The 22,607-nt window shown below is 40.2% G+C and overlaps 1 protein-coding gene across 1 annotated transcript in view; it reads right to left on the bottom strand.

The window, feature by feature from the left end:
• The window catches only part of GAD2 (glutamate decarboxylase 2), a 144,888-nt gene that overhangs the window by 29,113 nt on the left and 93,168 nt on the right, over positions 1 to 22,607 (bottom strand). Inside the window, exons 7-9 of the mRNA XM_082259090.1 lie at positions 18,269 to 18,384; positions 7,527 to 7,606; positions 1,840 to 1,894 (exon numbers count right to left, since the gene is read on the bottom strand). Of these exons, the coding sequence (XP_082115216.1) occupies positions 1,840 to 1,894; positions 7,527 to 7,606; positions 18,269 to 18,384 (251 nt within the window). The remainder of the gene's footprint in view (positions 1 to 1,839; positions 1,895 to 7,526; positions 7,607 to 18,268; positions 18,385 to 22,607) is intronic.

The raw sequence follows: 22,607 nt of genomic DNA, 5'->3' as shown, positions 1-22,607 counted from the left end.
AAAGCACATGGTAAGTAAATAAAACATAAAAAACAACCACGTATTGAAACCCATACCACCATGGACCCTGGTTGGTGTGACCCAGGTCACAAAAATGAGAACACAAGACCTATAACAATGGACATGTATCAGGAAGTTACTGTAGATCCACATGTAAAATACATGATTAAGGCTAATAAAATAAAGTGCTATATAAGTGCCAACAGATTTAAATAACTATTGAAGACAATCCACTCCACGTGTGCAGATTCTGATTCTTTACATATCGGCAGATATGCGCCACTCGCCTCCAGTTTTTTTTGTTATACGCTTTTTTTGTTATACGCATATCATTTTTTTGTTATACGCATATCAGTATATGGAGGTTCAGATACTTTTGCCAGGGGATTTGTTTTTGTTGGGTTCATATATTGATCTCTTCTTCCTGAACCCAGTTGTGTTGGTTCATTTGTCTTTGGTTTAACCACTTGCCCACTGCCGCACGACTAGGACCATTGATCACTGTTCTTACACATCAAGCCACAGCCAATCACAGTTAGAAACACGCCCCTAGGGACACACTTAGCCCCTCCCTCTCAAAAAAGTTAACCCCTTCACTGCCAGTGTCATTTTTACAGTAACAGTGCATATGTATAGCACTGATTACTGTAGTAATGTCACTGGTAACCCCAAAAGTGTCAAAAATGTCAGTCAAGGGTCCAATCTGTCCGCCCCAATGTCGCAGTCTCGCAAAAAAAAAAACGCAGATCGCCGCCATTACGCGTTAAAAAATAAAACAACAAAAATTGCAAAAATCTTTCCCTTTGTTAGTAAACACAATAACTTTTGCGCAAACCAATCAAAATACGCTTTTTGCGATTTTTTTTTTACCAAACATATGGTAAAAAAAAAAATTGGCCTAAAATGTTAAAAAAATTAGATTTTTACATTTTTTTGGGGGAATTATTGTTATTTTTGCAAAATTGATGCTCTTTTTTTGTTTATAGCGCATGATCAAAAAATCGCACAGGTGATCAAATACCACCAAAAGAAAGCTCTGTTTGTGGGAAAAAAAGGACGCCAAATTAGTTTAGGTACAGCATCGCACGACCGCGCAATTGTCCGTTAAAGTCACGCAGTGCCGAATCACAAAATAGGCCCTGGTCAGGAAGGGGGTAAAATCTTCCGGGGCTTAAGTGGTTAAACTGGAACTGAACTAAAAAAATGAAGATTGAATTTCTCCTAAAAAACTATAGCAAAACTATTCCTGGTATGTGAGTGTGCCTACAGCGTCACGACTGTATACTTGCAGTGTGATATCTTTGGCACCGCTGCCTCTGACTTCTAGTTTCAGGAGATTTAGAGTGAGATTTGTTGATGTCAGCACTATGCCACTCACTGATGTTCTTGCCTAAAGCTCTGACAGAAGGAAGCAAAAGCCCTTCCTCTACCAAGATGGCTGTCTCTATACATAGAGACAGTATAGAATAAGTAAGTAAGTCAGTAATGTGGAAATATAAGCGGTGGCGAGACCATGGGCAATGCTGGTCACTAGTCCTTTGGACTGAACGATTTATACTGCCCCCCACCTCCCCTCCAATATTAGCTTTTCCTTCACTTTCACAAAGTCTGGCACTTTAGCTTGAAAGTCAGGGATCAGGGGTCACAGAGGTAACCTTTCTATTCCATTAAGATAGTATTAATTTTAAACCAGCCATGTGTGCATTCTATCACTTATCCTACATACAGTATATAATAAAGCACCAGATGTTCCTGCTTTCAGAGATTTTAACAGCTACAACCTATTCTGCTAGAAATAATGGTGGGATGGAATACTTATAAGTAATGAATGGTCCATACTTTCTGCTTGGCTTCAATGATTCTCCTTTCAAGATCTGATGGAATCATTTTCCCCCTGTAATTAGGAGCATAAAAGTAAATATTTCCCAATGCGTGCATCTCCCTTTGCCAAATCATAAGAATATAATAACAGCGGATAACATGGCTCATAGTAATTTCTATCACATTGCTGAAAATAAGTAGGTTAGAACTTCAAAGCTTAGTTAGAAGTTTATAAGAATGAAATCATTGGCAGCAGTGCATAGGACATAATGCCCATTTTAATCTATGATTAATATAATGTAATTAAGATTTTAGACAACAAAACTAATCATAAACATATATCTTAAAGTGTGTGTCTAGCTAAAACTTTCCTGTCTAGCTAAACCTGATCCAATGACAACTGTTACTTCCTCTTATTTTTTAGGAATTTCCTCTGATTTCCTGGATCAGGAACTGAAGGAAAATCCAGCAATGGGACATAGACAGCAAAAAACAAAAACAAAAAAAAAAACAAAACAAAACTCAAAACTTAAAAAAAGAAGAAAAAATTAAGGATGCGCTAGGTAGTCTTAAAGATTGCTGCATCTGGAACTCCCTGAATACCGGGAGATGAAAGTGAGTAAAGTGAAAGGAACTGCTGCGCTATCTTTAAAAAGAAATAACAGAAACCAAAGTGATAGTATTAGGTGCAAACACACATAACTGACCACTCAAACCTCTTACAAATATTGCATTTATGATAAATAACCTGCAACTAACAATGCAGTGAAAAACAATTTCATATGGTGAAAAGAACATTCAAAATTCTATGACTAACCTTTTCAATCAATTCTAAAAAAAAGTCTGAACGGGTTCATAACCTCTAGACCGTATAAAGCCTTATAACCGTATAAAAGGAGAATATGTCCGCAGTGACTAGCAATACGCCCCTCTCCACTTTTACAGCTCGTTAATACATTGGGTAATGTCTTTAAGAAAAGCCGGAGTTCGCATTACCAATGGTTATAGGAAAAAATCTAAATATTTTCTTATTCGTGAGGTAACCAAATCTATGCCACTCACTATGGGTCTCCCTGGGGGCCTCTCAAGACTTATGAACTTTAGGGAGATAATATATGGTCGGCACCCCTGGGGCAAGTGATATTAAAGTACTTAAAGATAGATTTCTTCAAAAAGGTTATCACCCAATTGCCCTGGAAGAAGACATACAGCAATTTGCTGACTTAGACTGAATTAGACCGTAAGGACCTATTAGCTCCTAAGAAAAAAGTGAAAGGGAAAGACTCTAGATTTGGGACAGCATTTATAAAACCATTTTCTAATCAACACAGATGGGTTATTAAGATCATTAATAAACACTGAAAAGTTCTGAAGGGGGATAGAGTGTTGGATACCACTCTTCCAGATAGACCCAGCATCATTTTCAGGAGAGCACGTTCCCTACAGGATATTGTTGCTCCTAACCCAATAGCGAAGCCGGTACTACCAGTCCTGTTTGGAAATTTAAAAGGGTTTTATCCCTGCCGGAAGTGCAATATTTGTCTTAATTCTAAAACCTTAAACACTTCCACCTTCAAATCAAAAGCTTTATCACCTGCCATACGAGAGGAGTGGTTTACCTCCTTCGTTGTAGGTATGGTTTCCAATATGTGGGGAGTACCACACGTACCCTAAATATTAGGGTAGGTGAACATTTGTCTAACATCAGAAAGGGTTTTGTAGGTTATAGTCTATCAAAACATTTCTCTAAGTGTCATCATAAGGATCCCTCCACATTGGAAGTAATTGCCATTGAGAAATACACCCCACACTGGAGAGGGAGTAATTTGAAAAGAAGCATATAGAGAAGGGAAACGTAGTGGGTTTATGGCTTACAGAGTTATAGACCTCTGGGACTCAATGTTGAGTCGGACATTAATGTTTATATCAGCAAGAGCTAAATATGACATACTATGAAGATAAGGGGAGATGATCTGTGTATGCCCCAATTTTTTTAATACTCATTGGCTTAATATTTAATATCCAAGGGAATCTTTCTGTCGCCCTTTTCTAAATTTGAGAGTCAAATGTTTGATAAAGTGTGGGATGTTGTTAATATGTTTAATGAGGTAATAATAAGTTGGTATTTTATGTAGGAACTTGCCTGCGGGGATGCAAGGAACCATACAATAACAGGGAGTACATATTTATATACATCCCATTTACCAGACATCCACATTATTCAGTATTTTTAATTTTTATGTTTAAATTTAATTTTTTCTTTATTTTTTTTATTTTTCTTTTCTATTTGTATTTTTATTTATTCTTATTTAAGTTTAAGTGCATAAAATATTTTACTTGCTTTTTTAATAAAAATCAAATAATTTTTTAATTTTTTTGTAGTTACTAATCTACAGCCTTAGCTGTAATCTTTTTTGTAATCTTTGTAGCACTTATTCGGTGTCAGGTTTTGTTTCATCCGAACGATCAGGGATCAAAATTATACGGGGGATATTGATAGACAGGAAGGAAATCGTTTTTTTCCCGACCCTGGGGTTCCTCTGCATGCCACCGGAAGTTCTGCTTTTTTCCACTTTAAAAGCTTAGAGTGAGATGGCGTGTACTGTACTCCAATCCCAGTTGACACCTTCTGAGGGGAAACGCGTGGGACGGAGCCAGCCGTGTCATCAACGTGCACGGTCCGTACTGCCACCACGAGATTCTGTGTAACAACCAGGCATGTTTTTTTAAGAGTAATTCTTTTTTAATAAAACTTAATTTTAAAGGATAATGCAATATTAGCCCTCCTCCTCTCTTCTCTTATTTATGAGCTGAGAGCTTTTGGTCATCCAAGGCTCACAGGAAAGGTGATACAGACTGAAGCCGCTCAGTCGAGCATTCCCTACATGCCTTTTAACCGCTGGGGTCTGGTAAGCAGCCATTTATACACCACTGAGCATGCAGGTGATGCATGCAGCACTCGGAGGAGTTTTGAATAGCATCTCTCCAGTTCATCACAATATTTGAATTAACCCAGATTATTTATATGAGACTTTTTAGTCATAGAATTTTGAATGTTCTTTTCACCATATAAAATAGTTTTCACTGCATTGTTATTTGCATGGTCACTTATTATATCACAAATGTCACGTTTGTAGCAATTGTTATAGAAGTGCAATAATTGTAAGAAGTTTGAGTGGTCAGTTATGTGTGTTTGCATCTAATACTATCACTTTAGTTTTCTTTTTGCAATTTCTTTGTGATTTTTAGAGAAAAAAAAACTATTTTATTTATTTTTAAAGATAGCGCACCAGTTGTAAAATTCAAAACTTGACAGTGGGTTTAAGGGATAAGTTCAAGGTATAAAAAATGTGAAAGCTGTATTTAGTTGTCTGCCATGAGTTTAGGTTACAGGTGTGAATGTAGCCAATTTGTTCTTTGCTCAAGATTAACTCTAAAAACTAAATATTCTCCCTGGTAGTCCTCCTCTTCTCAGATCCCTGCCTGCATTTCTGGCTCCTCCCCCCTGCCGAGTACCCACCATAGCAAGCCACTTTCTATGAGGGCACTTGTGCGGGCTCACTCCTGAGCTGGCTCTGTGTGTCCATAGATCACAGCTTGGCCCCGACTCCCTTCTCACTGGCTGTGATTGACAGCAGCAGGCAGCAGGTAATGACTCCCACTGCTGTCTCTGAGCCATTATGGTGGGAGAAAGCTGAAAGAGCCGCTTCTCTTGTGTACATTGCTGGATCCAGATTGGACTCAGGTAAGTATTTGTAGCTTTACCCAAAGAGGAGCCACTGAGTTGATGCTCAGGGTTATTTTCCCAGCAATCGCCCCGCAGCCAGGCACACAGCTCTGATCACTCTTAAGACTCATTAACCAGTCTAGGGGTATGCTTGTATACTGTATATATGCTTGTATATACTGTATATATACAGTATCTCACAAAAGTGAGTACACCCCTCACTTTTTTGTAATTATTTTATTATATCTTTTTATGTGACAACACTGAAGAAATGACACTTTGCTACAATGTAAAGTAGTGAGTGTACAGCTTGTATAACAGTGTAAATTTGCTGTCCCCTCAAAATAACTCAACTCACAGCCATTAATGTCAAAACTGCTGGCAACAAAAGTGAGTACATCCCTAAGTGGGGCCCAATTAGCTATTTTCCCTCCCTGGTGTCATGTGATTCGTTAGTGTTACAAGGTCTCAGGTGTGAATGGGGAGCAGGTGTGTTAAATTTGGTGTTATCGCTCTCACTCTCTCATACTGTTCACTGGAAGTTCAACATGGAACCTCATGGCAAAGAACTCTCTGAGGATCTGAAAAAAAGAATTGTTACTCTACATAAGGATGGCCTAGGCTATAAGAAGATTGCCAATATCCTGAAACAAAGCTGCAGCACAGTGGCCAAGTCCATCCATACAGTGGTTTTACAGGACAGGTTCCGCTCAGAACAGGCCTCACAATGGTCGACCAAAAAGTTGAGTGCACATGCTCAGCGTCATATCCAGAGGTTGCCTTTGGGAAAAAGACATATGAGTGCTGCCAGCATTGCTGCAGAGGTTGAAGGGGTGGGGCAGTCAGCCTGTCAGTGCTCAGACCATACACCGCACACTGCATCAAATTGGTCTGCATTGCTGTCATCCCAGAAGGAAGCCTCTTCTCAAGATGATGCACAAGCAAGCCCACAAACAGTTTGCTGAAGACAAGCAGACTAAGGAAATGGATTACTGATGAGACCAAAATAAACTTATTTGGTTCAGATGGTGTCAAGCGTGTGTGGCAGCAACCAGGTGAGGAGTACAAAGGCAAGTTTGTCTTGCCTACAGTCAAGCATGGTGGTGGGAGTGTTATGGTTATGGTCTGGAGCATGATATTTTGCCAAATTGACATCTGATGTGTTGTTAAAGTGTTCCTTTAATTTTTTTTAAGCAGTGTATATGTCACAAAAGTGAGTACACCCCTCACATTTTTGTAAATATTTTCTTATATCTTTTCATGTGGCAACACTGAATAAATGACACTTTGCTACAATGTAAAGTAGTGAGTGTACAGCTTGTATAACAGTGTAAATTTGCTGTCCCCTCAAAATAATTTAACACACAGCCATTAATGTCTAAACATTAAGCAACAAAAGTGAGTACACCCCTACGTGAACATCTCCAAATGGGACCCAATTAGCCATTTTCCCTCCCTGGTGTCATGTGACTCAGGGAGTGACAAGGTCTCAGGTGTGAATGGGGAGCAGGTGTGTTATATAAAATATTGTTTTTTTGTAAAATATTTATATCACTTTTGTGAGATACCAATGTTTTGCCTTTATTTTAAATTGAATGTGTTGTATTAAAAGGTAAAGATTCACATAAACTTTGATAAAGACAATACATAATATTACAATCTCTCTAACTATCTGTCATTTTTTTGTGTTGTACGTACAAAGTAGTTTTGAAGGACTAAACTATCATAGGTTTGATATTGTTCTTTAGTCTCACTGACTTTATAACCGGGTGTCACATTCACAATGCAATGTTTGAATATACTTGACAAATTCAGGTGAATTGAGGTCACCCTGTTTTATAGCAATAAATGTGAACAAACAGATTACATTTAGTGACAGCTCATTCTGCTCTACGTGTCGTGTTTCTGTGACCTAAATCAGTGAATGACTCAAGCTCTAATCTTTGATGTTAAATTACATTTAGAAGTTCTTGCGTACCTTTCATCGCACTTGATAAGGATCACACTGTCGGTGCCAATACCCAAGGCAGCAGCACCCTTCTTTACTGAAAAGTGACTCTGAAAAAGAGCATATGGAATTACGATTAAATCAGTACATTTCATGGGTTTTTATAGCATTTAATAGCTTCTGCCTCAAAGTGTTATTCATGGCAAAAGCATTTTTCATATTTATATAGTAAAAATTAACTGCCTATCTTTCTAAGTAAAATACACGTAATAAAAACAAAAATAATAATTTGTGGCAGAGAGTAACTAATATTGTTCTTATGTACTGTATGTCAGATTAAACTCATCATTCTACATTATCATCAATTGTATAAATTACTTGGAAAACCATGCCCTGATTCCTAAACATAGGGTATAATTTTGGGCAAGTGGAACATAGGGGGAGAGTGCTCAGACGTGAGCAACCACCTCAAACATTACAAAGAGAACCAAAAAATTGGTAGACATAGCTTAGACTTGGAGATCCAAGAAGATCTCCAAGCAAGTATCTAGCAATGACCATAGATCTAGCTTAACATGATGCAGCTCATTTGCCCCTAGAAGCCAATGGGGGTTGTTAGAAAGATGAGCATGTGCTACAGTAGAGGTTGGGTTGGGATAGAAGGTAAACCTGTTGCTTTGCTCTGCATGGCCTAAGCACAAGTATGTTTTTAATGCATGGTCATGCCCCCTTCACAGAGAATGGAAGGTTGTTCTATACCCGGTACCAGTGAAATTTGAAAGGGCCTGCATAAGTGATTGGGATGCCAGGCATTAGCAGAGAGGGCCAGTTAAGGAACTGGAAGATGGAATGTCAGCCAGGAGCAGAGAGGATGAGATAAAGCATTGGAGAGTTGTGGGTCTTTTATTATGACTGGTGTGCTTTAATCAGGAGCAGAACCAAGGTGGATGGAAAAAGAAATGGGAACAATAGTGTGTGATGTATTCTAATAGTTTGGCAAATTAAACAAGAAGGGAGCAGGACCTCGTCCTGCATCAGAAGGACTTTAGTGGCATAGACATGAGACTAACCAAACGTATAAAAGTATTAAAAAGTATGTATTTAAACAAGTTAAAAACAAAATGTATCACATGACATCCAGTTTGCATATGAAAACATGATTAAAATCATATAGAAAGAGACATAGCAAAATGAAGATATGACCCAAAACTAGCACCTCCCCCATTCAGAGATAGTAAAAGGTAATTTTAATCAGGAGCAGCACCAAGGTGGGTGGAAAAAGAAATGGGAGCAAATAGTGTGTGATGTAATCTAATAGTTTGGCAAGATAGTTTTATTTCCAGGATCATACAAAGGACAAGGGAACATTAACTGAAAATAGAGGAAGGATCACCAGTAGGGATGGGCCAAATGACCCCTTGTTCAGTTTGCATCAGAGCTTTCGAACATTGCGAAAGTTCGGAACTGAATAATGAACCCCATTGAAGTCTATGGGACCCGAACTGGAAAAATCAAAAGTGCCCATTTTGAAGGATTATATGCAATTGGGAATACAATGGTTATGGGGGTCCGGGTACTGCCCTGGGGGACATGTATCAACGAAAAAAAGTGTGTAAAAAAAAAATTATTTATAAACGATCAGTGATTTACTGCACCTTACAGTGAGAGCATCACAATGAGAAATAACAATAAAAATGAAAAATTATTTTTAATATAGTGCCTGGAGGGTCCCCTTAGTCTACCTGTAAAGTGGCACATCTGTACTGTGTATAGAAGCGGATGCAGAAATAATTGCATTTAAAAAGGAAAAAAAAAAAAATGAAATTTTCCCTATAAGTTTTCTTTATTTTGTAAACAAAAGCTTGGGGAGCCAGTCTGTATGATATGGCCACAATGTAGTACACTGGGAACAAGATTTTTTGGATAAATTCTGGTGTCTCTTCCGCAGACTTTGGATATAAGTAACAGGTTCGGAAAAATTGGTCTTTTTGTGTCGAAGGCGCCTTCACACCGTAACTCTATAGAGGTATTCTTGATGAAAACAAGAATTACCTTGCTGTCAAAAATTAAAATGATATGCATCTGTCAAACAGGTGTTGAAAAATTGGTCTTTGGGTGTCTGTGGAGCCTTCACACCGTAACCCTATAGAGGTATTCTTGATGAAAGCAAGAATTGGCATTGCTGTCAAAAATTGAAATGATATTCACCTGTCAAACAAGTGCAGAAAAATCGGTCTTTGGGTGTTAATTGTGCCCATGAAACCTACACCAAAAAAATTCTTCCAGATGAAAATAACACCCACAACACTAGGCAGCCTAGAAGTCTTGCAGAGATTACACATCCCAAAAACACTTAATCAGTGATATCGGCATCAGGGGCTTCATAGCTTCTTGTAAGCCAGGAATGATTCATTTTGATAAATGTCAGACATCCACGGAGTCTGTGGACCGGCACATTCTATTATCAGTAACAAAACCTCCAGCAGTACTGAATGCCTGTTTGGAAAGCACGCTGGATGCAGGGAAGCCCAGCAGCTCAATTGCATCCTGGGCAAGTTCTGGCCAGTGGTCTATTCTCATGACCCAGTAACTAAGACACAGCTCCTGATTGGGACGTCCCAAAGCAGTGTCAAACATGAGGGGTGGAACAGCAAGAAAAAATTACCAAGGCCATAGCCAAACAGGTAACAGGAGCTCAACCAAAAAAAAAGCAACTGGAGCCCACCTAAAAAATATTACACCCTCAAAGAGAACCAGGTCTTCTAAACAGCAGCTTGCAAAACCTTGCAGCCAAAAGAAGCATCCGCAGATGCCAACACAACCACTTTATAAAATTTTGTGGAAGTGTTTACCAAAGACCAGGTGGCTGCCTTGCAAACCTGCGGCACTGATGCCTGATGGCGAAAGGTCCAGGAAGCACTGAGCGCCCGAGTAGAGTACCCTGCCCCAGGCCCAGGAGGTAGGTCAGACAACTCCAGCATAGGTGGAGGGGGAGGGGGGTGGGGGGCAGATGGGGAGGCTAAATGGCCCACAGGGAACACCAGACACAGAAGAGGGGGTGCCTAACGGAAAGGAGGGGAACTCGGGGGTCCAACCATCCCATGGAGGGGCCCAAATCCACCTAAAGGCCTCAGGGGGAGAGGGGGGGGGAATAACTACTTACCATACCAGGAACCAGGTGGGCAGTGCTCCAGACAGAACCTCCTCTCCATTGATATGGAGGGGGGCTGTCAGCCAGGAGGAACGCTGAGACGCAGGCTGAGACTCGGTCGTATGCGACCTTGCAAGGGGTTTAACTCACAGGCCAGCCCCCGTCTGGTGCAGTTATGTTGCAGCTGACCTAGCGTGGAGCTGAGGTCTGCAAGCGCTCTCTTGCCAGACTGGGGTGACCACTGGATCTAAATTATCCAGCCCGTCGCCCAGTCCGGCAGTTGATTGTGGATCTAGCAGAGAAAAAATAGAAAAAATCTATCTAAAAGGAACAAATTGCCAGGAACTTTCCCAGGAAGATCCCAGCAAGGAACAGGGTCCTTACTCCTAATTGGCAGAAAAAACCTATAGCAAAGAAGGGGAGTATACCCCCTGTGACTGCCCATAGGCGTAGTCAATCTGTTTTTCTGCCCATGGTCCTACTCCTGTAGGGGGCAATATAACCCAATGGTTAGGAAGATCAGGAGCGGTGTCCGTCAATAAATGAAAGAGAAACTACGTTTTTCCATGACACTGTAACCTACTAGTGTTGGGAAAAGCATTAGATAAACTCCTCTTGAGGTATCCTCAAGAGATTTCATCTTCTGCACATCTTCTGCACATCAGTGCTCATCTTCTGCACATCAGTGCTCATCCATGTCTCATCCATGCCACATCAGTGCTTATCCATGCCACGTCAGTGCTCATTCGTGCCACATCCATGCCACGTCAGTGCTCATTCGTGCCACATCCATGCCACGTCAGTGCTCATCCGTGCCACATCAGTGCTTATCTGAGCCAAATCCATGCCACATCAGTGCTCATCCCTGCCACATCCATGCCATGTCATTGCTCATCCGAGCCACATCCATGTGTAGCACTGCCTCCTTAAGGACTGCTGGATTTTCACACTTTCGGGGCCCCCTGGGTTACCGTTAGCAACCTTGAAATTCACAGTCTATCACTTTTCTTCTTGGCTCAGTCAACGATTAGTCCAGGGGTGTGTTGTTGTTTTGTTTTTATTTGAAAAATTATGGAAGGGAGAAGGGAATAGTGGGATACTCAAGATTAACTATGCACAAAGTTTGGAGGACATCTATCTGTTGATACAGCCAGGCTGTTGATCCACCTTGCCACTTATGCGGATTTAGGATTAAGTCTCTTTCCAGATGACTTGATGAACTAAAGATATCTTCAGGACACTCTCCTAGTGTCCTCTTTCTTGACCACTGACACCTGTCCACTGACTATCCTACTCCGGGGTGGCCCCCCTTGGGTCAGGCCCCTTGACACGATCCCCTATACTCACGATATTGTTTTTCCAGGGTCTCCAGTGTCTCCCCCTCAGTCAGCTTTCCTGGACCTCTGGATTCAGCTCCATTCCTCTGGCCCTCAGGACGACCACGTGCCACGTGCCACTGCTACAGAGGAGGAGGCAGCTGCCATCCTCCCTCCTGGACTCTGCTCACTATCCAAAGACCCTGCAGCACATGTGCTCCTGGCTTTTATACAGAATCCCAGAATGCACTGAGACAGCCCGTCTCTGCCAATCACCAGGACTGTATCAAAGCCTATGTATCCATTGGTGAGGTTTCCTCCCACTGTCCAACATGCTTCTCTATTGGACCAGTGTGAAACACTCTCTAGACTCAATGAATCACATACTGAACAGATCTCACTAACAGATCCTGCTCTCTGCTAGACAGAAAGCGATATAGATTTGCTTGCTGCTCCTCTGATAGGCAGACAGAGCCAAAAACTATACTCTCTCTCTAGCACCTACCTAGGAGGGTGGTACACATGCCACATCAGTGCTCATCCCTGCCACATCCATGCCACATCAGTGCTCATCCAAGCCACATCAGTGCTCACCCATGCCATGTAAGTGCTCATCTGTACCACATCCATGCCATGTGAGTGCCCATCTGTGCCACATCCATGCCACATCATTGCTCATCTGTGCCACATCAGTGTCACTACAGTGCTTATCAGTGCCCTACAGTGCTTATCAGTGCCCTACAGTGCCTCACAAAAGTGTAATGGGTAGTCAGGAAATGACTGTGCTCCCTGAATGTCGGGCCTCTGTATGTGGCTAGGCTGTGTAAAAGTCTCACACATTAAGTATAGCCATACTCAGGAGGAGTAGCAGAATGTATTTTGAGGTGTCATTTTTGCTATGTACATGCTATGTGTTGGAAATATAAATGGACAACTTTATGTAAAAAAAAAAATGCATTTTTCTTTTCTTTACACATTTTCCAAAAACTTGTGAAAAAAAAATTACATGTTCAAAAGACTCATAATGCCTCCTGTTTCAGGGCCTTCAAACGTGTGATAGGTTGTCAGGAAATTATATGTGAAATTTACGCTCCTAGAATGCCTAGAGGTGCTACTTGAATGTTGGGCCTCTGTATGTGGCCAGGCTGCGTAAAAGTCTCACACATATAGTAGCACCATTCTCAGGAGTAGCAAAATGTATTTTGGGGTGTAGATGCAAGTATGCCAATACAGTGTGTGGGAATTTACTTGGTAATATGACAATTTTGTGAAAAAAAAAAAAATCTTCATTTTTCAAATTGTGTGAAAAAATTACAATTTCAAAAAACTCGCCATGCCTCTGAATAATCACCTTGGAATGTCTACTTTCCACAAAGGGGTCATTTGGGGGGTATTTATTCTTTCTTGGCTTATAAAGCCCCGTACACACGTACAGATTGTCGGCCGTAAATGTTCGGCCAACGTCTGATCGGCCGATTGTCGGCTTGTTAGTATGATGCTTCCGACAACCGACTGCGACTTTTCGGCCGAACAAAATCTGGTCTGCATGCTATAAAATTTTTGTTGGCCGTCACCAGAACGGCCAATTGTTCGTCAGTCAGTACAGATTTCGGCCGACGAAAGCCAGATGAGCAAGACTGGGCATGCTCAGAGAAGAAAAAACACACGGAAAGTAAACCAGCACATGACATCACTTCTGAAGTTGTTGTTGGCCGACAAAATTCGTGTGCAGTCTTGAGCACTTTTCAACCAACACAACAGCACTGGACAAAAGACGGCCGATCGTTCGGCCGACCATCGGTGCGTGTGAATGGGGCTTTAGTGTCTCAAGAAATGAGATCAGTACATCAGTTGTGATCAATTTTCAATGATGCGCACCATAGCTTGTAGAATCTATAACCTTCACAAAGACCAAATAATATATACTTATTTTGGTTTTTTGGTTTTTTTAATCAAAGATATGTAGCAGTATAACTTTTGGCCAAAGTTTATTAAGGAATATTACTAAATTTTCAAAATTTTAAAACCAAAACTAAGAAAAATGTATTTATTTACAAAATTTTTGGTATTTTTTCATTCATATTGCAAAAAAATAAAAAACCCAGTGATGATTAAATACCAACAAAAGAAAGCTCTATTTGTGTGGAAAAAAAGGCCAAAAATTTTATATGGGTACAGTGTTGCATGACTGAGTAATTGTCATTCAAAATGGGAGAGCACTTGATAACACATGACCTGATACATTTCATGACTTGCTATGTGTACAATAGCAATGTTTGCTTGTATGAAGGTTATTTGTCCATTATGTTATAATCTCATTGGAACTCTTCTTGAACTGCTTGTAAGAACTTTTTTAAAGGTAGTTTCAACTGTCAATCTGTTTAACACACTCATGCTGTAAAAAAAAAAAAAAAATGTGAAAGCACTGAAAGCTGAAAATTGGTCTGGTTAGGAAAGGGGGTTTAAGTGCCCAGTGGGTAAGTAGTTAAGTTAGCCAATAAAGGATATCACTCAAACACCATACTTTTTCCATTAATTTGTGGCTAACCTGGTCGACTATTTATCAGTTCATAAATGACTCTGCAAAACTTTAAAACTTTAAATAATTCTAACTTGGAGGCCTTTGTACTGTATTTTACCGCTGCATTGCCACTGATAATTACAAGAAATAATGATGATGTGAAGTTTTCGGCATTTAGAGAACGTATATCGTGATCCTTGCAGAACCTTCAGCACTGACATGAACGAAGCTGAATGCTTTATGTAAATGAAGTGTAAAATGGCAATTGAGGTCAGTGCAGCTCTGAAGCATTTTAGCCCTGCAATTTTATACAACAAGAACTCTGTGATTACAAGTACTATTCACAGAGCTTGTTGAGTCACTACTCCTCTCTGTGCTCTTTTCTAAGTGTCAAACCATCTCCGTTTGATTACTACGTGAGAGAGAAAGAAAGTCTAATAAGTACCTTTTCCCCTTGGTATTTTGGTAAACCATAGCATCATAATGGAGAAAAATAACATCCATCAGACTCATTGGTATTCCATTCCAATAACAGTGATGCTCAGCACTCTCTCTCCTTCTCTGACTCATATCAGTCACTTATATATTTTAACATAAATGCTCTTTGTTTTCCTTACATGTTAGAACATTCTTAAATCATCTTTAGTAATACTATTTTGTGAAAAAAAGAGACGAGCGGAGCCGGTGCCGTCGCATTGATTCCTGGGAGCTATGACGTTCAGCTCCCAGGAATCATCGCAAAGGAGGAAGTGACGGCGGAGCTGCGGCACAGAGGGAGGAACTGAAGAAGAGGTGAGTATTTTCTATGTACAATTACAAGGTGGGTAAAAAAAAATATATATACCTAACTATCCAATTCCTTTTCAGGTGAAGAAGATCCAGCTGATGGGCACAAAATCGATTAGGTCGATTTTGTGCCCGGAACTCCGCTTTAAGTTACAGGGGTCACTATACAGGTAGATACTCTATGCTGCCAGAGGTTGGCAAAGGGCTGTCACTAAAACTCTAGTGTCTAAAGAGTGCCTGGTCTTCCCCAGAGTTTCTGATGGTGGATGCAAGTTTGGCTGCCGGGTACTTCCCAGGTTGGAGCCCTTGCAGTTGCCTTAATGACAACACCTGACTATGGAAAAGTTCCATGAAGAGTTCCAAACCAGAAGGTGGTGATGTTGTTAGGTTCAGGCTCTACATCAGGACAGAAGTGAGAGAAGTATCATTAAAGTAGTCAAGGAATCAGGTTGAAGGTCAGGACTGGTAACAGACCGAATCCATGCTGAGCTGTAACTAACAGCAACAGAACTAGAATTCAAACCAGTCAAAAGGTCTAAACCAGGAGCTCACAGGAGGGACAGACACATTTGCCCATTGCCTGAGCTAGACAGTGACAGTGACAGTACTGTTTCTTTGCAATTGGCCCAGCACTGTCACATGGGGTCAGAGAAGGCATTCAAAGCTGTGTGTAAGCTTCAACAAATTGAATATATTCTGATCTAATCGTTTAACTATTTGATTTGGTTAACAAATCTGCTATATCCCTACTTTCTTTTTTTTAGGGATACATTCCAATGTCGGTTATAATTTTATGTTCCTCCTATTTGATTATTACTTTAGGTATATTGTATGAAAGAAAAGAAAAAAGGAGGCGCAAACACCTAGTGCATTACACGTGGTCACCGTTAACAAAATTGTTTAATAAATGCCAAATGCATTCTCACAGACATGAAGATTGTTAAAATCGTGTTACAAGAATCCACCACATATGAACTGGAACATGTCCTTGTAGATAGGACTGCTAACGCGTTTCGGGAGTCAAGTTCCCTTCATCAGAGCTATTGTACCTTGTGTTATTAACTATATGTTAATTATACTATGTCAAGAAAAACAATAAAAATCTTGAACGTCAACAAATTGGTTTGGATCTTACAAAGGGGATTTTTTTCCCTGGACCTGGCAGGCAAATGGAGCGGTGGGGGAACAAGCAAGGATGAGTATAATTTGAGGGGAAGGATTAGAGTCTCTTTCAGGTTTTTATTGTTATCTGTCTCTACACTTGGGATATTTCCCTTCATCAGGTGGGACACAGACAAAAACAAAAACACAACTTAGAGAGGGGAAGGCTTAAAATGTCTAGCAATGTTTTAATGCTCTATGGACCTTCCTGCCCAGTGTCCTTGTCACACAGGGACAGAAAGTAAAGAAAAACCAACCTAATGGGGGTTACAGACAGAAAAAAAAGACCAAAGGGAAGTTTTACCACCCCACTCTGTCCAAAAGGATTTAAAGGAAACCTGGTAAATGTATTCATTTTTTGTAAAGGTGAACTTATCCCTTAAATCAGCTTTAGACGGATCAAAATTTTACTATTTGAGCAGGAAATGGCCGAAATTCGATCCATCTTTGGGCAGGTAATACAACCAGCCTGATGTTTCTTTGTGTACATTACTGCCTCTGGCTATAGCCGGCAGCAGTGATCATTGTAGTCTGATGGTGGGGAAATCTTTCACTGTCAAAATACAATAGCACAGTGGGAGGGATTCCCCCATCAACACTGACTGTGTTCATCTGTGAATCAATCGATTTTCTTTCCTTCAATCCGTGACTGAAGGAAAGAAAATTGTATACTGTATGGGCAGTTTAATATAAAGATGTAGGTCAGGTAATAACATTAGGAATGTTTAGGGATAAATTTAAAGCAGAATTGACATTTATTTAATTGTTTTCTCATGCAATTCTTGTAAAATAGCTAAGGAAAAATTGTGTATGAACGCCAACCTGTAAAACGTTCTTCCCTAAGGCTGTTTTAAAAACCCACCATCTTGGAGAAACCTCCTCCATTACTCTTCCTTTAAACCTATGAAGGTGTAAACCTAATAAGAAAGTGATGAAATTTCCCTTTTTGCGAAATAATCTCCAGCAGCTACTTTCATGGCATATATTAGGATGGATCTAGGCAGTGGTGTATTTAGGTTTTGTGCTGCCCTAGGCCTGACTAAACTTGTGCAGCCCCTAATTTAAATATGACCCACCTCTTCCTGTAAAGGCCACATCCCGTTCCTGTTTATGACCCACCCTGTCATCTGTAAATCACAGACTACAACCAGTCTATCAGTGCTCATCAGTCCAGTCTCATCAGTGCTGCCTTATCAGTGCCCATCAGTGCAGCCACATTACTGCCCATCAGTGCTGCCTCATCAGTGCGGCTTCATCAGTACAGCCTGATCAGTGGCCACCAGTGAAGCCTATCAGTGCCCATTAGTGCAGCCTATCAGTTCCCATCAGTGCCACCTAATCAGTGGCCATCAGTGAAGCCTATTAGTGCCCATCAGTACCAGCAGGTAGCAGTGTGACTGCTTTATGGGGGTGCCAGACTGATTTGCCCCATAGGACTGGCATTATACTAAAAGTGTAGTGCAAGCCGGTGGGGACCCTTTTTGTGCGGGAGCAAGGAGGAGGCTGTTTTTTTTCCATGTGGGGTGCAGCTTTTCTGCTGCTCCTCCCCTGCAGAGTGCTGCCCTAGGCCTGGGCCTTGTTGGCCTAGGCCAAGATACAGCACTGGATCAAGGACCATACTATTAGTCTTTCTTTATAATTTATTTAAATATGCCTTATCTAAAACCTGTGGATAGCAAAGATCAGCCAACTGAACACAGAAGATGTGTGGATTGAAAGTGCCAGCAAGCACAGAAGAAAAGGCAGAGAGGGAGATTCAGAGAACATTTAAAGTTGAATTGATCTAAAAAGGAAATATTTGCATTAGAACACTAATGATATGAATAAAGAGACATACGTGTTCTGAGGTGAAGGCAATCAGTCTCGGGATTGCAGACATTCCTTTCTCTTTAACTTCTGGGAACATCTTGAAACGTGCAATCAACATAGCATACAAGTTAGATATGGCACCACCTGGAGTCCACAGTAATACATTGTTACTTTTGCATTGAATTGTCAGTACATTCTTCAACAAACTGAAGTTCAGGAATAATGCACTTTCTGCTGTAAGCTCGAATGGACAAGTTCATACATATGAGCCCTTTTATTTGGCTCCTCTCCCCCCCAAACACCATACAGCCAAACGCTTGTGGGTCCCTGACCATCACACCTGCCTATATGGCCAGTATGTGGGCTTTCCACATATTTATTTTAGTGAAGAGTATTGTTAATGCTACAACATACAAAGATGCTTTAGATAATTGGGCACCTCCAACCTTGTGGCAACAGTTTTCTGGAAGGTCCTTTTCTGTTCCAGCATAACTGCGCCCCTATGTGTAAAGCCAGCTCCATAACAGACATGGCTTAATACGTTTGTTGAGAAGGAACTTGAATGGCCTGCAAAGAGTCCTGACCTCAACTCTAATGACACTTTTGGTATGAATTCGATTACCAAAAGCAATCCACGTTTGGGATGAATTGGAAATTGTGATCTTGCACAACATCAGTACCAGACCTTATAATTGCTCTTTTCATTGAATGGACACAAATTCCCCTACAACATACAACAGGGGTCCAAATCCATATTGACGCTAATGGTTTTGGAATGGGATTCTCAACAAGCTCAAATATGTGTGATGGTCAGGTGTTCATAAACATTTAGACATATCGAGGGACAAGTGAAGCACTCAGAATCTGGTGCAGCTGTATATGGTAGCCAATCAGCTTCTAACTTCAGCTTGTTCAATTAATCTTTGACAATAAAACCTGAAAGTTGATTGGTCTCTATGCAGAACTGCACCAGATTTTGCACGTTCCAGTTTTAGTAAATGTCCCCCGTAGTGCATTTTCAATACTTTACGCATATTTAAAACTCTATGTTCGTTTTGCATGCTACAATGAAAATTCTTGTAAGTATACAAAAATCTTAAATACTACTGTAAGAATTGGATTCAATAGTTATCATGGACATAACATAATGGCATTTTTATTTTCCCTGCATGATCATTATAATTTTTAATTTAAAAAAAGTCATATAAAAACAGCAAAAAACATAGTCATGATAATGAAAAATTATGTCTAGGAATGCACATAAAAATATATCACAAAATCTAGAAAAACATATAATAACATGTGAATTTCAGTTGTCTTGATTTAAGTATATAAGGTTAAAAGATACAAGCAATATACCTAGTAAAATTTCCAATAAAGAAAGGTAATATATGATGTAAACATACATTAAATTGCATCACAATTTTAGTTTACATTTTATATCAATTTTCTTCACTGGATGTTTTACTATGTATATCACTTGTATCTTTTAACATACTGCTCCAATGATTTTTATTGAAAAAAGATTTTAAGTAAACAATAAAGTACGAAATAGTACAAACAACAGATCACTCAATGGTGTTACAGTGAAAATCGTCAACATCTACATGTTCTAGTTACAAATTAACTATACTGTATCATAGTTAGTGTATATAACAAACTCGCCCAAGTGGGTTAAATGGTGGCATATAAGTGCATAACACAACAGTCAAGATCGTTACCGTAGTTCTCTGTAGGCATAGGAATGTGAATATCAACATGTTTGGCAAGTCAGAAGCATTATTTGTAATGGTTCCAAGGCAGGAGGAAAAAAAAAGGGAAAGGGGGGAGAGGGAAGTCCTGCAAGATAAATTATGTGTGTTTGAACAACATTTGCCTACACTAATCCAAACAACACCACATTTCCAGGTATGGACCAGGATGAGGGCAGCCTTGAAGCCCACTCTTAAACATACTGATTAACAAATTCAGATCAAAGCTAGAAGTTATAAGAGAGGTTAAAAGGGAGAAAAAGACAAGAAAGAAGAGAAAAGAGAGAAAAAAAAAGGGAAAAGCCACCAATCCCCCGCTCCAGAACACCGACCCCCCCCCCCTTCACCCACCCCCCTACGGGGACTGGAGATTACCAATCCAGGGGTTCCAGACATTTTCAAAGAGATCTTTTCGGTCACGAAGAATGCTAGACAATTTTTCATTTAGCATGATCCAGGAGATTTTATTTTTCACTAATGCTAGATTTATCACAGGAGTTTTCCATGCTCGGGCTATGACGAACTAGGCTGCCAGAAAAATAAAAAAGTGAGAGTCCTGAGATTTCTAGGTAATTCCTTTGATAGGTCAGAAAATAGTGCCGTCCTAACATTTTCAGGAATATTCAATCCAGTCACCGAATATACCAAATTGAATATTCTTGTCCTATATTGTTTCACCTTTGGGCATGTCTACCATGTCCCTCCTGGCCGCAGCCTCTGAAGCAGAGAGGTGATGCATCCGGGTAAATTTTTGCTAACTGTGTCGAAACAAGGTACCATTGCGACAATACCTTATAGTTTGCCTCCACCAGGGGAGTATTTAACATTCCCCTGTGCACTATGGACAACTTTGGAACCAAACTTACTCTTCTATAGTTTACCCTAGATTAGCTTCCCAAGCTAGATGGTAAGAAAGTTTAGAACCCAGATCCACAAACAAAGTATACAACTCTGAGATACTGCCTCACATCCCCGGGCCTCTCGAGCATTTATTTTCACAAAGAGTCCATGTGGTAATGTTGCCCTGGTCTCGGCACAATGTCTGTAAATAACGAGTAATTTGGTGGAGTCTAAATGTATATGACATGGGCATTTGTAAAATCTCCAGAAAGTAAGAGGGCATTCTAATGCCTTTATGGTCTATAAAATGAGCTATCTGGTAAAGGCCCTTGTTGATCCACCATGTGAACTGTTGCGGATGTTGCCCAGGAGGGAATTGCGGATTTCTGAAAATAGGGGCCACTGGGGTAAAGGGAGACTTCAAAGAATATGTTTTACACACCGTGTCCCTGAGACTCAAGGAATGTGAAAGGGAGGGGCTGAGAATGGTGCTACGCTCCTTAGAGGGGATCCAGAGAAGATCAATAGGGAGCAAGGAGCTAGCCAGGTTGGTAGGACACTGAAAAAATTTGGTAAAACTGCACCAGTTGGGCTGCTCTATAATAACATAAGAAATTAAGGACTCCCAGACCTCCCCGCCATTTTGAGACAAAGTAGAGTGAGCCACTCTGCAACCTCCCAGGCTCCAAATAAATTTAAAGATTATAGATTGAAGTCTTTTGAAAAACGCTGTAGGAACCAGTATCGTCAGTGACCGGAAATATTAGAGAATTCAGGGGGCGTCGTCATTTTAATTGCTCCTATTTTGCCCATTAAAGAAAGAGAATGATTCTGCCAGAGCTTCATATCACCTACTGTACTCTTTTAACATTCTATAATTACGGCAAGACAACTGAAGTTCATATGACAAGCCTGTTGGAATTGGATGTTGTAGATTTTGTGATATACATTCTTTACATATCTAGACATAAATTTTCATCATTAGGACTATATTTTTTGCTTATCCTTATAGCCTTGATGAAGGGGGAGAGGTGTTGGCCCAGAAATGTTTTGGATGTTTTTTATATGACTTTTTTTTTATCAACAATTACAATTATATTGAACCCTTTTATCCTATGATGGTTTGGTGTACCTCTCTGTATTAGTATGGCTTGAGTGCTCATTGAAGAATGGGTGCTCATCGAAGGAAGCCTTGCTGTGTGGGAGCCATCTTATCAGAGCTATTGAACTTTTTAAAGGTTTTCTTCATCTGACTATATTTACAAGTCAAAAAAAATTTCCAGCGCCTCCTTGAGTACGTTGTTCTATATTACTAAAATGCAGTATTTTAATGTGCAACCTGTGGTGTTGTATAGAGAGTTTTCTGCACACTGTTGCAGAAAACACTCTGTGATTGCAGGAGGGGTTGGTCACGTGACTTCCCTTTAGCAATAAGGTCTTCCTACTTAGGACTGCATTTACAGTGAAAGATGAGATAAGGAATGACTCTTAAAGCGTACGTTTGCATGATACGGAAGCTCTGTGTCCAAACATTTTCTGTCTCCTTCCCCAATATTACAGATGAGTGGTTTGTTTGGTTTTGTAGCGGTTTCTCCATGCCCAGTTTTTGTTAAGTGACTGAATTATTTATTTGTCTTGACGTAATATTAAGATAAATAGTTTTGTAATAGTAGAGAAGTCACACTGAATGAATATCTAGAGTAGACAGAGTCTGCTCTAAATTCAGCGGATCTAATTATAAAATTCCTTTTTGGCTTCCATATCACGGCTCACGTT

This window comes from Pelophylax lessonae (assembly GCF_965119305.1).
Source record: "Pelophylax lessonae genome assembly, chromosome: 5".
Taxonomy (NCBI): Eukaryota; Metazoa; Chordata; class Amphibia; order Anura; family Ranidae; genus Pelophylax; species Pelophylax lessonae.
The sequence above is the reverse complement of the archived record's forward strand: the minus strand, read 5'-3'. Positions and strand labels throughout refer to the sequence as shown.